This window comes from Motacilla alba, chromosome 8 (genome assembly GCF_015832195.1).
Source record: "Motacilla alba alba isolate MOTALB_02 chromosome 8, Motacilla_alba_V1.0_pri, whole genome shotgun sequence".
NCBI classification, from domain to species: domain Eukaryota; kingdom Metazoa; phylum Chordata; class Aves; order Passeriformes; family Motacillidae; genus Motacilla; species Motacilla alba.
In genome coordinates this window covers 19,370,846-19,388,636 of record NC_052023.1, presented here as the reverse complement: position 1 = coordinate 19,388,636, position 17,791 = coordinate 19,370,846, and the positions used below count along the sequence as shown (strand labels likewise).

Genomic DNA, 17,791 nt, shown 5'->3' with positions numbered 1-17,791 from the left:
AGTCTGAACTATCTCTGCTGGCCAAAAGGTGCACGCAGTGCTGCAGATGTTCAGTGTCACCCTGGAGAAAGCTTCATTTCAGAAGCAAATGAATGATCTTAATATACTCCTATGTAAATAGCTATAAAATGAATATACATTTCCAGGAATTAAAACCAGTGGAGCTGCTCAAGGTAGCAGTGTATAGTGAAATATATCAGGCAATAAAAAGTTTGGGCTAAATTCAGCTCTAGTATAAAAAATGGCTTTAGGTCAAACACTGATCTAGAGCCCTGAGCCCACAAAGCAAACAGGCAGATGCTTAACTGGAAGTACAGTTCTTACCTGTAAAATTAAATTTGTGTTCTGGTGCTTTACCTTTAAGGAGCCTGAATTGTTTTTCTATATGTTGTTAAGAAGAAAAAAAGCAGTCAATTAATTTAAGTGATTGAATTTTTCTAGTTGCTGATCTTCAGAATATTTTTTTTACATAAAAATCTGCTTGTTGCATTAATGAACAAATGAGTCTTCTATAGATTGCCAAAATCACAGCATTTGAGCATAGTCACTTTCTTTCATGTTCCTTTAAGCTGCTCCTTGGTTGGCAAGAAATAGCTACTTGTAATAAAGACATTTCCCAGGCTAAAAATTAACCTTGTAGGAGAACAGTTGGTCCATTATCTTGAGTGCATCTTTTCTAAACTAAATATATAAGAGAACCATTTTCAGAAGAGTGCATTAAATTCTAGACACTGCTCCTGTTCATAACCGAAGCTATGAATATTAATTACCTGACCTAAAAATCAGCCCTTGATGTTTTGGAGGACAAAAATGTCTTTTTATTTTTCACTTTCATATTTAGTGGATAACATGTCAATTTTTGGCTGTCCAAATGTAATCGGGTCCCTTACTGAGCCCATCCCTGCCTTAGAGAATAAAGAAGTATTTGCCACACTGTGCACTGTAGAAAGAGAGGCCTTTTTGGAATCAGTGGATAAACTACAGTGACTAGATAGAGTTCAATGCAAAGCAAGTTTAAAATTAATTGTTATTGTACATATAAATTAGTACTGCCTTTTTTCTTTTATATACTTCTTTTTTTTTTGTATTCCCAAACAAACTGAACCTCATCATCTTTTAGATATTCTAAAAAACCAGAAAATTTTATAGTGGAATAAGAGCTGTTTGGTATTTTTTATCCTGTGAATAAAATATCAAAAAAAATTAATGTTATTTTATAAGCATTTGCTACTTATTAATATGGTGGGAATTGCACTTTCAGAATTTTTTTCACTGGTTATATTTGAAAAAACTTGAGATTCTGAGCTCAGTGTCCATATTTTACAGGGACCTCCTGGAGCAACAGGTGCTGAAGGCAGACAAGGTGAAAAAGGTGCAAAGGTAATACATTGAAGGTTTTTTTTGAAGCATAGAAATATAAACTATTTATAAATTAAAAGTAAATTGTTTATGGTGCACTGAGTGGGGAACGTTTCAAAGCGTAATAAGTAATCTGTAAAATCCAAATTCAGACCCAGAATTAGTAGCAATATGTAATGGAGTGGACCCAGCAGTGCAGGCCCAACACAGCTCACCTGTAACAAGCAAGGGGAGCCTGCTCTGCTGGCACCACACCTCTCTGTGAAGCCAGAGACATTTCACTCAGGAAACATCCTGTGCAGAACTCTGGCTTTTAAAAAGCACTTTGCCTCTTGTACATCACTCCGGTGGCAAACTCAGCCCCCCTCTCTGACCTGGTCTGTTCTTTCCAGGGTGAACCTGGTGCAGAAGGGGCTCCTGGAAAAACAGGGCCAGTTGGGCCACAGGGACCTGCAGGGAAACCTGGCCCAGAGGGTCTCCGGGGCATTCCTGGCCCTGTGGTGAGTCATGGAGCACATCATATCTTAAATGCTGCATCTCCTCTATACACTCTGGTAAAGCCAGTTTTTTGGTTTTTTCTAGGGAGAACAAGGTATGCCTGGAGCACCAGGTCAGGATGGCCCTCCTGGACCTCTGGTAAGCATCCTTTTCCCACATGTCACTCATAGAAGCCTCCAAAAACATCACTGAAAGATTCCTCTTCTAACATTTGAGAGCTTAAACATTCTGTTAAAATCTGGAGCAGAGTATATTAATGAATTATATGCTTTCAAATGCACAGACTTCCTGTCAGCTCAACAAGAACTTTTCAATGCATTGCTGCAACTTAATTTTGGATTTTAAGAAAGTAAAGTTGATATGTAAAAGTTTCTGAGGTTAGATTTCCCTCCTTCCCCTCCCATCCTCCACAAAAGATTTCTATCAGGAGAGTATGAAGCCTGATTTGCAGTAGAGCATAACACACTGCAGGTGAAAAGTCTGCATTCCGAAAGCTTAAAAATTTCACATTTCATCCATGAATTATGTATTTGCCTACACTTTTGCATCTAGTGATATCCTGAAGTGGAGATGGAAAGCATAAGCACTGAATAATATTTTGTACATGAAATGTTATGGCATTTTTTAATATGTGCCAGGTGGAAAAGGTCTCTTATCACTCCTATCCATAGCAGAAGTTGTGCACTGTCCAGGAGAGCAGTGGTGAGGAGACACAGACTTAGTGTAGCAGCTCTACATCTCATGACACCATGTGCAGTGTGAGATTAACAGCCTCTGAAAAATGAATGTCTTTTGCACAGGCACTCCATGGCCTGCATTTTTTACCTCATTCTGTACAAATGACACAAAACCAGCATTGCCATTCTTATAAAATCTAAAGATTTCTCAAATCAAGAATTTAGTTGACCCTCTGCTCCATAGATTTCTATTCATAAAACCTTTTATAGATTTATAGTTATAAAGTAATTTAAATACCACTGTAGCATCATTATGATTTTTTAAACATACATTTCATCTTGAGCTCTATGTCATCAATCACAACCATCAATCACTGAATGTGTACTTGGATTTGAACTGTCTTCAATAACATTTCAAGAAAACATGATTTGAGCAGGATGTTAAAACCTATTTTAACACTATTTCTCTTGATTTATAAAGGGCCCACCTGGCTTGCCTGGACTGAAAGGAGACCCAGGTTCCAAAGGAGAGAAGGTATGCTTTGCTAATTGGTTGTGTCTTTGTAACTTCAGCCCAGTCTAAAACCTGTATAAAATCAGCAGAGAGAAGCAACAGGGATTGTAGCAGCCAGGCATTGTGCCATGCTACCAAACAGCTTCCCACAGTCCTAAGAGGAATCATGAAGTTTTAAGCCATATCCCATACCCTCAAAACACCTAGAAAGAAAAAGATTACTGCCTGTGAGGTAATCTATTGACCATGTGGTCCCTGCAATGAAAATCCCAAAGATACTGATGTAAAGAGAACTGTCACATTTACAAGAACAAAGCAAGTAGAAATTACGAGTATTGGCAAATTTTATTTTAAAAGAAAAAAAATATAACAGCTATAATACTTTCTTTTGAAATAGTGGATTGAGACATCCTGGGATAGCACTTTCCTATGGAGTCCAAATAATATATTGATTGAGTATCAGAGAAAAACCTGTAGAGAAAGAGGCATGAACATGACTGTGCCTTGTGAACTGCAAGCTCTGTTTATCTGCTTGGATCAGCTGTTCATGCAGCCATATCACATGTGGAACTCTGTGAGATGCTGACAGCAGCTACATGTGAAAACTGGTATGAAATTTGTACCCAGGGTACTGTGATTTCTGGGCTGGTCTCAGTAAGGATGATCTTGCACTTAGATCTTTCACTGAATAAGCAGTCACAACTTGCAAATAACCTGAACATTTGAAAGACTATCTAACAACAATAAATACGCTTTTAGAATAATTTGTTTTCAGGCTGACAAGCAACAGTGGTAACACATGAAAGGTCTCGTTTATGTGTTTGCAAAGCACATTTCCTTTAATGTATGCTAACTATGTTTTCTTAAATCTTGCTCAGGGACATCCTGGTTTGATTGGCCTGATTGGACCTCCAGGAGAACAGGGTGAAAAGGGTGATCGGGGTCTTCCCGGCCCACAGGGATCTCCTGGAGCCAAGGGTGATGCAGTAAGTACAACATATTTGTGTTGCATTCAAGTTCCATGTAAGCAAGGAGTGTATAGTCCAGGCTTCCCTCTGAGAGTTGTTCTAAACATTTAACACCCAGAGTCTCCTGTGAGAAGTTAAAACTTTCTTAGGTGTTGTACAAACACAGCAATATTAAACATCTTAAAATGAGGCTATAGAGTGTTTTTGGAAAATGAAGGAAACGCATACACTCCAACACGCACACAAAACAAGTTAGCAACAAGATAAAAGTAGCAGCAGCAATCTCATCATGTTTTCTGATTGCATTACCCAAAGCAGCTCCCTCTCTTCTAGTTACTAAGCCATGTTTTTAGGGCACTATGTAAAATGTGAGGTTTCCAAGCCAATCTGAAGAGGAACACAGCTCTGACAATCTACTGCAGTGTAAGAACAACTACAAGCAACTCACATTGTCAGATGTAATATTTTAAACTTGCCAACTACTTTGGCCTCTAGCAAATGGCCTAACTCAAAACTCACCACAGCTGGACACTTCATGGAACTACCTTTTTTATAGGTACAATTTTTAACACAGTCCAGTATGTAGAATATTTTAGTTCTTTGCTTATTCTCTTATTTCTTTTTAGGGAATTTCTGGTCCTGCTGGTCCCCTTGGACCCCCTGGTCCTCCTGGATTACCTGTAAGTAATTTCATCCAGCCCTCCCGTTCTAACCACCCCCAAGCTGTGTGCAATACACTCTAACCAGAGGTATGTGTTCTTGTCCATAGGGTCCCCAGGGTCCCAAAGGTTCCAAAGGATCCAGTGTGAGTAACTCTCCTCTACACTTGCTCCTCTTTTCCTTAGCTTTTCTGTGTGTTATTTTTAAGTGTTGTGTAGCATGGTCAACACTGCACTTCTTTCATTGCCCTGTAGGGTCCTGCTGGTCAGAAGGGTGACAGTGGCTTACCTGGTCCACCTGGTCCTCCAGTAAGTAAGAATTCTTATCTTGCATTATCCTGACATGATGAACCTGTTTTGAAAAGGGTAGAAAATAACATCTGGAACTAAAATATGAATCATGGTTTGAAAATTCATTTTCAGGAAACATAAATCCACCAGACACAGAAATATGTATCTGCACTGAAAAAGCCAGAAGATACTTAAAACAAATAAATAAAATAAACAAAAGGAACACCCCAAAAAAGCCCTATAAGACCCCCCAAACAAAGAAGCCCCTCATTCAATAATGATTTAATGCATTATATTGAAGCACAGAAAACATAACTCTACTGGTTTCCCCTGCTGACACTCTTCTGTTTCCATATCTATTTTTTTATATCATAACAAACTAAAATGAAGAGTTCAAGCCTGAGCAAAGTGCTTCAATTTCTTGAAATTAAATATTGTTTCTAGACACCAAGTGGAATTTCCAACTTTTTCATAGGAAACATCTAGAGTTTTCAATTTTAATAGACTATGTCTGTGCTTGAGGAAATTAACAGGGACACAGAGGCAACTGTGAGTCAGTTCTGTGTATCACTTGTGTGAGGGCAACACACTCATCCCCGAAAAGCAATGTAGCGAGAAGAGTTTAGAGCACAACAATGGTTTGGCCTTTTACAATCTTTTTTTTTTTTTGTTCTTCAACTAAATCAAAGCACATAGGTATGAATCTAAAAGAAGAAAAGATGAAATAAAGAAATAAATACCTTGAAGAAAGCCTATTCAAAGCACCTCCAAGCCACATTCTGTGGTCCTTCTCTGCTGAAAAACTAACAGAAGATATAATTAGCTATGTTGCTTTCCACTTAGGGCCCTCCAGGTGAGGTAATCCAGCCACTGCCAATCCAGTCACCCAAGAAGACAAGAAGATCTCCTGACTATATGTTATCTGATGCTGGTGATAATATTCTGGATTATTCCGATGGCATGGAGGAGATCTTTGGCTCCCTGAACTCCCTGAAGCAAGACATTGAGCACATGAAGTTTCCCATGGGCACTCAGAATAACCCAGCCCGGACCTGCAAAGATCTGCAGCTGTGCCACCCCGACTTCCCAGACGGTGAGTTCCCCCTGCACAGCACGGGCACACAGGGCTGAGCCCGGGCTCTGCCAGGGCACTTTGGCACCATTCATCCATTACTGGTACATGGCTCATACAGGTGCTCAACAAATACAGTCTTACGAATCCATTTTTACAAGCATAAAAGTTTAAAAGTGGGAGACGTGTTCTCTTGGTAAGAGTCAAAGCTCTTTAAATACATAACCTGATCTGGTTTCTGAGTTAAAACCTGTTAAAGTGATGAATAAAAATCAGTTGTTGTTTTGAAAGGTGTGCCTTGCATTTCCAGGACAATCAAAACAGGAGTGTGATAAAAGAGTGTAGTATAACAATATGAAACAGCATTGGTATTATATGAGATTTATGTTCAATAATGATTCTCAAAAACTTTACTGGTCTTTTAGCCCTGGAAGCAGTAATTTTCTCTACTGCATCAGCACTGGTTTTTTTATAGATCAGCCCGCAAAGAGGCATGGAAGTTTCTTTGATACTGTTTAATGCTACCACATAGTAGTGTAATAAAATGCATAGTAATATGAAGACACCCAGTGTTCCTAAGAACTATCTTGATTTTATTATTCTTTGGTTTTTTCTTTTTTTTTCTTCTAAATAATTTTACCCCTCTGAAAATGTTTAAATGAAAGCCAGCCTTCACTAAATTTTCATCCTTTCATAATTTTTTCAATTGCAATGCATATTTTTCCCAGTTCAAAGCAATATTTTTTTGCTTTTAAATGGGAGGAAAAATAGATTTTGACAGTTTAATAATATTTTATTGCTTTCACTCTAGATAGATAAGAACAGATGGTTGCCTTGAGGAGTAGTTAAGCAGTGTATGTGCTATATGAAAAGTACATATTTTACAATTCAGTACCCTCCATAATAAGGAATGTTTTTTACAGAACACATTCACCTTCTGCATTTACCAGTATTTGCTTCTTCTTTAGAGCTCTCTTCATATAAAAGTAACCTTATTTTGGTTAAAATAAAAGCAAATGTGTTCATTAAAATTCAAAATTCTTCAGGAATAAGACTTACAGAAAGGAAGGACTGTTTTCAATATACAGCCTAAATCAACAGAATTTTTAAACCCACAAATACTTTTTCTATGCCCTATATTCAGAAGACAGAACTGGTGAAAGGATTTATCATTTCTCTTTGAAACCTCCACTATTTGCTTGAAACTGGATTAGAACTATAGTTGTCAGAAAGTCCCTTGCTGCCCTGTTTGTGAAACATCTGAAGATAAGAACCCTCATCACAGAAGTCATCATTCTACTTAGAACAGCAGATTTTAAAAAGCACTGACCTTGAATGGACCTTGGATGGGCTGCAGCTCTTTTCATGGCCAGCCTTCACTGACATTGCAGCTTCATAACCCAGGAGCAAAAGGTCTTTGCTTGAGGTGGATCCCTCTCAGTAGAAGCTTTAGGTGCTTGTGCCAGCCAGAGCCCCAGCAAGCCCCATGCAGACACCTTTGCATGCAGATGAGGATGCAAATCGTTCCAGTTTGGGTTTTTTTGGGTTTTTTTAGCTCCCTGACCTAAACCATTCAGATAAAATAAATTTCCTACAAACTTTGGAGGACCATTAGGTAGCAATAAAGCCTGGTTCTTCTGAATACCATTTCTACTGTATAAGGCAAATATTTTCTCATTTGTCTCAGGGGAATATTGGATTGATCCTAACCAGGGCTGTTCTGGAGACTCCTTCAAAGTATACTGCAATTTCACAGCAGGTGGGGAAACTTGCATCTACCCAGATAAGAAATCTGAAGGAGTAAGTACCAATCTGTGTTTTCAGTTGGCTGTTGACAGTTACTATTATGCTGTTACAATGTTGAACTAAGCAGCATAATTACATTGCCACATTTTCATGTATCTGTCTTTCTAATTACATTTACATATATCTGAACAGAGCAGTAAAATGGTACATAGAGTTAACAAATACCATTTTCAGCTTCAGATAGGGAATCTGTGCACCTGCTTGCTAACATTTCAGTACATTTCAGAATGCAACACAGCTGAGCAGCCACTTACAGCACATGATATAGTATTTTTCACCTAAAAGCTAAATCTTCCTGTGTTTCTCTTGTGGGTTCATTTATATCTATTCATTTATTCCTATGCAAAGTAGATGTAAAAGACTGTATTAACAGGGTCTTTACTCAATGTTATAGATTACATCAGCTGAGGCATATGGTGTAGAGTAGAGGAAGGCTTTCTGAAATCTTGCCTGAATGACAGGGACCTATTAGCATCAACACTGGTGAAAACTCCTTTAGATACTTCACAGCAACAATTTATACCAGCAGCTTACCTGGCTCTTAACAGATTACAACCATCTCCTTCAAACAGAACTAACGATCTCTCAGATTCCATTTGAAGTCATTAATTTGAAGGCATTCTCTACAAGAAAAACATTCCATTTCAGACCTTTAAAGTGGCTGAGGATTCAGAAGAACCATTCTGTATTTTCTGGTGTGGTATTTGTCCCAAGTAATGTAAAACCTTCATATCTGTCAACATATGTTTCAAATACTTCTGTCTTTGCTGTTTGACCTCACAGGTTAGACTTTCATCGTGGCCAAAGGAGAACCCAGGATCTTGGTTTAGTGAATTTAAGCGAGGCAAACTTGTAAGTTGTCACTGCAATGTAACTGTATTCACAAATCTGGTCCATGTTTTCAGCAATCAGCAGATCACAAGGAATTTTATAAATATTTACATAATGAAAAGACCCCAGCCCTTTTTTCCCTAAATATCACAGCAGCTATGTGGTCTCTTGCCCCTGGACAGCAGAAGCCTGGTCTGTACTGTCCCACAGTGATCCCAATGGTCACCTGCACAGCTGGTGGTAAGGATCTGGCTCCTGTCAGACACACCTCAGCACCAAACCTTAGGAAAGCAGCTGGAGCACAGATCCCCCACCCCAGTCTAGGTTACTGGAAATATACTGGATATGCAGAGGTGAGGCTGCAGGCTGACTAACTTCATGATTAACTAAAAACAAATTACCAAACAGATTCTGCTGCTTTACACTATAAGGTAGGAGTATGTATTACTCTTTCCCAGTAGAACAAAGCTGAGATATGTAATTCCTCATCCTAAATATACTGCTACATCATGAAAATCTACTTACTGAGTCATAGCTGTATCAACCTTTAAAACTTCATAAAATGTAATGTGTTGGTTGATATTTTTATTAAGGGCAGTTATATGATTCTCTTTTGTCAACAATAATTTTGGTTTGCATTGTACCAAAGTAAACAGATAAATATTCATCTAACTTTTTATATTTTCCAGCTTTCCTATTTGGATGTTGAAGGCAATTCCATTAATATGGTCCAAATGACATTCCTTAAACTACTGAGTGCCTCTGCCAGGCAAAATTTCACTTACAACTGTCACCAGTCTGTAGCCTGGCATGATGCACCCTCTGACAGCTATGACAAAGCACTAAGGTTCTTAGGATCCAATGATGAAGAAATGTCTTATGACAACAATCCTTACATCAAAGCTCTCCATGATGGCTGTGCAGTAAGTAGAGCTTCAAAGAGTCTTTATAAAACCAACCTGTCATTTAAAGTGGAAATCAAACAAATCTATTTTTTCACAGCTTTCTTCTGAGACAAGCTTTGTAAACACTTCACTTGTCATATACTGATTTTTAGCAATTTTTAACCATAGTACACTAGTGCCATATTCAATTTTCACCTATGTACCAAAAAAGATAAAACCACAAGCCAAGCAGCAGAAATTGAACAAACTTGGAATGGATGCGGGCTGTCACCACTGTGCTGAAAGCAGACTATCTGCTACTGTGTATGAGCACAGTATAAGGAAAGAGCAGAATCAAGAAAGATAATGAGAGGGGGCATACTCTAAGCAGAATATATTGATATTAAAAATCAAGGTATACACAAATAGAATAGTTATTGAATACTGCAAAAACATGTTTCACATAAGTCCTATGTATGTACCCAAACATAGTGAATTAGTTTAATAGTTTGATATGTAAGTTTGTATTTCCTTTTCTTGTTTTGTGTATTCAAATCCAGGTGAAGTTTGTGGATTTTACTTTTCAGAAACCTCCTTTAGCTAAAAATCCCCAGAGGTATCCAAGCATACATCAGCTTTCTGAGCCCTCCTCTTTCAGGGTCTCTGTGGGCATAGCAACTGTTACCACTTCTCAGAAACAGAACAGTCTCTATTGAACCCTTTGAAACAAAGGCATCAAAAGAACAAGTGACAGTCGAAGCCTCATTAATTATTTTGGGGTTTGATATAGGAGCATTCTGAAGGCAGTTTCTGAGCAGAGATACAGAATTGGAGACCTGAAAGTGCCAGGATATACACCTGAGGCAGAGATGCAGCTCAGGAGTGCAAAGCACCTCCCCTCAGCAGTGAGACTCTAATGCACAACTGCTTCATGTCAGCCTTTCTGTGTGCCTTGTATTTCCATTTCACTTTTGTTATCCACAGAGGGTAAATGTAGAGCTCCAGAGAGAGCTGAAAGTTGCAACTGTCACTAAACTGAGAACACTCAGGTGTGTCAGCCTGGATGCTCCTCTGAACTCCAAGACCCTGGTACAGCTGAAAGGGGTCTCAGCAGATATGAGACTATCTAAAGGAAGAGCAGTGCTGATAAGTGATGTGATGACTGGGCTGAGTGATACACAGAGGAGCTAGAGAGCCTTCTTCAGGCAGCAAGGGTGTGCCTTCAGAGCTGGCTTCCAAGTGCAGCAGTTGGCTGCACTTAGTCCTGTCAGAATACTACTTTCTTCTTAGCTGCTCTAAGTTTGTGAGCCAATTACAGTATTTCTTCTTAGAAGTGGATCCTCTCTTTTTCAGAACTAATTTGTGATTTTTTTCCACAGGAAATATGTGCACTGCTGTGACAATTATTTTTTATTAAATAGTATAGACATGAACTATAGAATTCTCTAAAAACCATGGACTATCTAAGATTATTTGTCTTATGTAGGCGTATTTTAGTAAGTAAAAACCCTTTGGTTCATCCTCCAACTAAAATCAAAGCATTCCATGTCACATTTTCAGAATTAAATCATAGGAAAATACAAGGTTTAGGATTTGCAATATCTGGTGCATGTCAGGGCAATAACTTTAAAATTCTACGCTTCAGGGATAAAATATTAATATCTACAGCATGTTAAATGCTCAGAGGTATAACAGTTTGGGTTTTCTTCTCTTTTTTTAACAGTCAAGAAAGGGCTATGCAAAGACGGTGCTGGAAATCAACACGCCCAAAATAGACCAAGTGCCCATAGTCGATGTGATGATCAATGACTTTGGTGACCAGAACCAGAAGTTTGGATTTGAGGTCGGTCCTGTCTGCTTCCTTGGTTAAGCTTAAGACAAAATCAGATCAACACAAATGTTGCACTTGGTGCTACCAACCCACTTCATGCCACATGCAAGTTTTGAATAAGGATGGCATAGAAAATGTCTTGCTGTGTATGTATGTCTTATCTAGAAAGTAATCGTTGCCCTTGTAGGGCCAGAATCACATGACTTAAACTTATTTTGCAAAGATGCTGTGGCACAGACAGACAACATAGGGCTCACTTCAGGAACACCCCCTTTGGATTCCTCTGGTGCTGTAAAAAAACCAACGACAATGGTGCTCCTTCCATTACAACAAAGAGGTGTTTAGAAAGTGTTTAATATAAACTGTAATTATTCTATGTACAGTACTATACTGTGATTTCTCTGTCCACTTCCGAAACTTGCATGTGTCTCTGAATTGCATCTGGCTCTTATTTTACAATTACAAACTACACTGTCAATACTGTGTATGTATTCTGAAAAAAATAAAACTGCAATTGCCATTGAAGCCAATTCCATTTCTAATTAATAATAAAATCCCTTTGTATATATTGTTGTTGAAGAGCTTTGTTATTTGAAGTCGCCAGTAAAATTAAGGTGGCAAAACTGGAAGAGCTTGAGCAGCACACTCAAACAACTCCTTTCTGCTGATATCACTCTGTGACAATGAATATAGATGATCAAATGAAAGCACTTTCAAAGGTGCTGTGTTCCATGGTGCTATACCTCAGACTTTTTATTTTCTATTCTAATTCCATAATTTCATAAGATAACTGTATATACCTAAAAGAAACAAGTTTATATTTTTGGGTGGGGAAAATATGTAAGAAAAAAACAAACTTCTGTGTTAGAGAACTGTTTAAAATCTGTGAAATAAATTAGTCATATAGCTTTCCTTTTTTTTTTTTTCATCTCATCTGAATTTGTTTCCATTGTGCTTATTTGGGCTACATAAATATAAAAACTGGATTTGAAACAGTTATTTATGGATTTTTGCAGTGTTTACTTAGATGTTTATGTAAGCAATGATGGATGTTTGCTGCCTGAACTGGATACTAAAGGTTTCACAGAATAGTCTATACAATATTTGCCTGTCCCATTAATAGGAATTATTTTTCTTCCTGTTACTCCACCTGAAGGCCAGGGATGCAATATGTCTAGGTCATGTGATTCTACACAGTTGCTAAGCAACACGCGAGGGACTGCTCCCTAAAGAGCTGTCTTTGACCCAAACTCTTACAATTCACTGTTCAAAGCTCACCAAAAAAACGTAATGGTTTGGCCTTCCCTCTGAACATTTTATTCAGGTAGTTGGAAGTAGAAATTACATTTTTAGCTTTACAACACAAATCCTTTTGTAATTATTTTTCATAATATATGTAAGACTTGAAAAGAAATGTTTGTTTCTATTTCTTATAAATTGTTAAATTAAATAGTACTAGTTTCTGCTGGCTCGTTTCCAACTGGTATTTTCTTATGCACGTTTATACATGTAAAAGTGAGATTCCAAAAGTCAACTTCTTGCTGTTCATATTTTCTTTTATTTTTGAACCAAAGTTTGTAACTGTCACCTCAAAGAGGAAAATACAAATTTTATTAATAAAATCAAGTCTTGTTTATCTGGATTGGTCATTCTCTTGCTTCAATGTCCAAAATGCACCCACTGTCATTACTGGAACTTTATTCTGCTTCCAGACCATCCAGGCTTGAAAAAAAGGGATGTTACTACATGTCCTGGCAAGCACTGGACAACAGCACTGGGAAGAGAAGTGTTAACAGAGAAGTTGCTGACCTGGCCATTAGCAGTAGGCAGCAGGGATGAGTTCACACATGGTTGGTATGGATTTATAGCTCAGCAGTGCAGATAATATCATCAAACACAAGACAGAGCCTGATACTCCTTCCCCAGCCACTCACAACCTACAGTGACTGTCCATTCCTCAGCCTTGTGCTTATCCTTGTAGGACTCCACTGGGAAGGCAAATGACCCTATTTATTAATAGGAAATGGAAGACAAGAATGAGACCAAGACTTGGAAAGTAGTGGAACACAAGATGTCCAACACCTTGTTTCAGACTGTGGAACCAGAACCAGCGATGGGTTCAATGACATGACATATGCCCCCTTCTCCAAAGAACCTTCTCTCTTTTTCATCTGCTACCTGTTCTTCATGAACTCCAGCTATGTCTAAGCAAGATGTGAGGGCAGCTGCAATAAGTTTGGCAGAGAAGCAGCCACTTCTGCTCAAGTTCCTGCTCAAGGGGGCTGGGCTAAGTTACGAGCTGACCTGTTCGAGCCTATCTAAAAGAAACCTCCTTGTCTGAGTGCTTTAGGGTAAAAAATGAAGATGGTTGTGGTTTGGCAGAGTCAGGATTAGTCTGCAGCAGAATGTTGTTTCTAAGAATGCAATGATGTATTCAAGCAGCCAAATGAAACCAGACCTTCTCCAGAATTAGTCCAAGCATCTTGCCAAGGTTTGTGTCAGCAACATCACAAAGGAGGAAATGAACTTGAGTTTTCTACTCTTTTCAGCAAGGACCCATCTGGTTTATTCTTTAACATTTCTTTAGGCCTTAACCACTTACTATTTATCCCTGTCATGAAAGCATCTCACCATTGCTTGTTATCTAACTTTATCCATTCTCTTTTTCAATCTGCTGTCTTGTTCCCTCCAAGTTTGAGATTAAAGGGGGGAAATGCCATTACATATTCTTGCCTTCAAGCAAAATTATGCTCTTGTTTTTCCCTTGAAAGAAGTCTCCTAATAGCAGTGCTTAAAACCCAAACAAACAACAAAAAGGGCACTTAGGAACAGAAAGAAGTTTCACATCAAAACTCACCTATTGGTCTTCCTATGAAAAAAACTTCAGATTCTATAGTAAAATTCTAATAAAACCTCTGATTCATGATACAGTATTATAAAATACATAGAAACAAATCAAACTTCCATAACCATGCAAGCCAAATTCCTCACTCAACCAAACCCAAAATAAAACAATGATCTTATTCTTCATACCCTAAACAAAAGATCTGTGCAATCACTAAAAGACTTAAAATGTTATAGGACATCTGGATTTTACATCTAGAAACAGAGCTTGGATGTTCTGTGATCTTGAGGGTTCACCCTACCTAAAGCAGACTGGGCAACTTGTTTTGAAAGTTTATTTCAAGACCCTCTAAACAGAAAGCCATCCTGGAGATGGTTTCTTCACTGCAAACACAGATTGTGGTTGTGCTGCATGGAAATGGAGTAACTCAGCACATAGCAAACCAAGCCCAGAAAACAGCCAGACTGAGGCAAGGTTCTGTCCAAAATTATACGGACATACAAGAGAGATTTAAATGACAAGCTATGACTAAGAGTGGCAGAAACTCTTCTGTGTGCACGAAGGAAGTTTCTTTGCCTCTCTCTCTCTCTCACCCAGGATAGGGCAGTATCAACTCACCATGACTGGCACATCTCTTGGAAAACTTCATAAAATGCAATGAAGATATTTTTTCCCAGTCCAAGTGAGAGCCATTATGGCTAACATCAACAGTCACCTTGTGACACAAAAAGCTGCAAAGCTTCAAAAAATAAGGACAGTGAGCTCCTTAAGATTCTTCCCCTTGGGAACAGCTTTGTTAATTTTAAAATTAATCTTCACATGCTAATGGCTGGAAGGAGAAGTCTTAATAGTCACTGGTTTTCTACTGCAAACACACTCATTTTTCTCTGAAAGAACATCTTCTATTGTAGATGCACCCAAAAAAAAAAGAAAATTACAAAGACAGGATATTAAATGTCATGTCTATTATGTTTACCTGGAAACATGTCTTATTTGTGTTCCTTTTGAAAGCACATAAATTATCAGGGGCTCATTGTTAGTTCAGTGAAAAGCAATGCCAAGATTATTACCAAGGAGTAGATTGCTCTAAAGCTATTTATACTTTTTGTTTTCAATAAAAACATGAAAGATTAATACAGTGAGGCAGGCTGCAAGCTTACAGATACTCCAATGCTCTGCTCTAGCCAAAATAGGCCTTGTTTCTTTCTCAGCTCTATGAATGAAGGCTCTGTTCTAATGAGAAATGATGCAGCCAAAGCCCACAATGGACATGTTTTGTCTAGGTTGTCCAGGGAGCTTTGGCAGACCTTGACTTTGTTTCCAATATCTCAAGGGGGGAAGAAGTGATCTCCATCAAAATACACCTAATTTCACTAACATAGACAAGAATTGTTTAAAACTCAGCAGTGGAACTGGGATCTAAATGCCTCCTCTGCTCCCTATTATGATCTAAGAAATTGGGTTTTTAACATCAAAAAGGCAACATAGCTAAATCTTGCTGAAGCATGAAAGAACTCCAGCTTGCAATGTGATTAAAATGTGGATGAAAATTAAAAATTCAGTTCTTCCAATAAGATGCTGGACAGAAACCAAATTAATTCTCTTCTAGCCCCAGAAGTTCTCTAAACTGGATCTTCTGTTGTGTTTTCAATGGTTAATTAAAAGAACCTTTCTGAGTTCACAGGACTGGGACAAGGCTGCCCCCAAGGTCATCTTAATAATAATGAATGAGCACAGCAGCCTCACACTCAGCTCCCCTCTCACCTGAAATATTTCACAGCCAGAGATCTTAGCCCCTGTGGGCTGCAGGAGTGCAAGGCCAGTGAGTCACAGTCTCAGAGGCCCAGCCTGAAAGCTCTGAAGTTCCCCAGCACAAGTAAAAAGTAAACATAGCTACAGCAGAGACATAAAGCTGAGTTTTTAAATTAAAAATGTTAACTAAATGAGGAGACTCGGGATGTGACTAACAAAATAAAAACATTACACTATAATTGTTGTTTCTGAAATGGAAATACTGATTTCTTCTTTGTCAGTTTACTCAGAATGTTACTCAGAAAGGCCACACAAGTCAGCCAGGGTATATCATGGAGCTGCTCGACTTCTAGAGCAGGTCATGCTCATTACAGCAGGAAAGTACATTAATTGGAATGAGAGGTGGAAAGACTTAGAATGAAGTTGTTTTTATAGACATAAAAGCTTTTTTCTGTCAAATATTAACTGAAAAAAAAAAAAAAAGGTAAGGTTTTATATCCTATCCTTACAGTCTCTTGAGCCTACGCCTTTTTGTCACAATGTCATTTCAATGGCAGCTCAGGTGAGAAAGTAGCTGTGCTTTGTGGTCCTGGTTCCCAAATCAGCTCACAAAATAACGTGGCACAATGTCAGGGCTCAGGTTCTGGAAAATGCGTAAAAAGATAATCTTCCTAACATTCACTATTCAGTAACTTTCTGATTTGGATGTATGGGGATCACTTATCCCTTCGTCATTCCTCAGAAGGATTTTAGAAATATCCACTTTGCTCTAAGCCTGCAGAGTTTTTCAATGCACAGATATTAAGATCAAAGTTGTTTACTGTCAGAAAGAGCCAAAAATGGAATTTTAATTTGTGAAAACTTTCCACAGCACTCCAAATTCTGAAAAGAACAATGAACACTTCACCTTCCAACTTCTCCCCCTTTTTAAATTGTGATGTTTCCATTTGAAATAATGAGATGTTTTTGTCCAAACTCATTGAAAATATTTCATTGATAGGAGGAAGTCCATTGGTACACTCACCAAGATTGTTTTCCCATGTGCTGGCAGACAAGAGCTGAGTACAATATTAACAGTGGAATAAAGGCACTTCCAGAAGAGAAAGGCATAATAAAATAGTTCTCAATGTATAACAGAAAGGAGGAAAATGTAGTAGGGGAGAAAAGAGGAAATAAGAAAGCAGGGGGGAAATATGTGGGAAAAGAATGATAGGAGAACTTGCTTCCCTCAACACAGGGCAGGAGGGTGAGAAATCCTTATGGGCAGTCTGGGAGCATCCCATGTGATTGCTGGTACTGCAGGGCTCAGGTTTGTTCCTCACAGTCAATGCAAAGGCAGGGTGCACTGGCCCCATAGTTAGAAGGCAGCAGCAAAACGTTTATAAAAAACACACCTGAAGAGCAGCAGTGATTGCAAGGCTGTGTGGGAAACACCTGCAGCCCTGCCTGCAGCCACATCCCTGTGCCTTGCTCTCCCTCCCCTCCCTTCCCACACTCACCTCTCTCTCAGACACTCCCTCCTCTGCAGGATCTCTGTTCTTGTGGAGCAGCCACATTTTGCTGGGGCACTGGAAAGTGCAGGAGATCTGAAAAGGGAGATGAGATGTTTAACTTTTAAGGTGAAAAGAGAATGGATGATGGGGGAGGGTGAGCAGGCTCAGAAATCAATATACACCCACACTAACATACTGCCAGACTCATAACATATAAAGTCTATCTGGACCATACAGATTAGGAACAGGCAATTTCTGTGTCCTTTTCCTACCCCAGAGAAGCATAGGGACCAGGCAGCACTGAGGGCTGT

The 17,791-nt window shown here is 38.7% G+C and overlaps 1 protein-coding gene and 1 long non-coding RNA gene across 9 annotated transcripts in view; one reads left to right on the top strand and one right to left on the bottom strand.

The window, feature by feature from the left end:
- Window positions 1–13,032, top strand: part of COL11A1 (collagen type XI alpha 1 chain) — a 129,273-nt gene extending 116,241 nt beyond the window's left edge. For 5 of the 6 annotated variants that reach the window (XM_038144474.1, XM_038144473.1, XM_038144475.1 and 2 more), the window contains 13 exons: window positions 1,327–1,380; window positions 1,752–1,859; window positions 1,942–1,995; window positions 3,016–3,069; window positions 3,927–4,034; window positions 4,643–4,696; window positions 4,786–4,821; window positions 4,931–4,984; window positions 5,810–6,059; window positions 7,726–7,838; window positions 8,628–8,696; window positions 9,365–9,598; window positions 11,283–11,885. In XM_038144474.1, the coding sequence (XP_038000402.1) occupies window positions 1,327–1,380; window positions 1,752–1,859; window positions 1,942–1,995; window positions 3,016–3,069; window positions 3,927–4,034; window positions 4,643–4,696; window positions 4,786–4,821; window positions 4,931–4,984; window positions 5,810–6,059; window positions 7,726–7,838; window positions 8,628–8,696; window positions 9,365–9,598; window positions 11,283–11,429 (1,335 nt within the window). In that variant the 3' untranslated portion in view covers window positions 11,430–11,885. Of the gene's footprint in view, window positions 1–1,326; window positions 1,381–1,751; window positions 1,860–1,941; window positions 1,996–3,015; window positions 3,070–3,926; window positions 4,035–4,642; window positions 4,697–4,785; window positions 4,822–4,930; window positions 4,985–5,809; window positions 6,060–7,725; window positions 7,839–8,627; window positions 8,697–9,364; window positions 9,599–11,282 lie in introns of all 6 variants that reach the window. The other variant, XM_038144469.1, reaches the window with a different exon arrangement.
- Window positions 1–17,791, bottom strand: part of LOC119703947 — a 99,362-nt gene that overhangs the window by 13,535 nt on the left and 68,036 nt on the right. For all 3 annotated transcript variants that reach the window (XR_005257800.1, XR_005257798.1, XR_005257799.1), the window contains exons 3-5: window positions 17,487–17,573; window positions 5,707–5,769; window positions 4,965–5,027 (exon numbers count right to left, since the gene is read on the bottom strand). This is a non-coding gene — a long non-coding RNA (uncharacterized LOC119703947). The remainder of the gene's footprint in view (window positions 1–4,964; window positions 5,028–5,706; window positions 5,770–17,486; window positions 17,574–17,791) is intronic.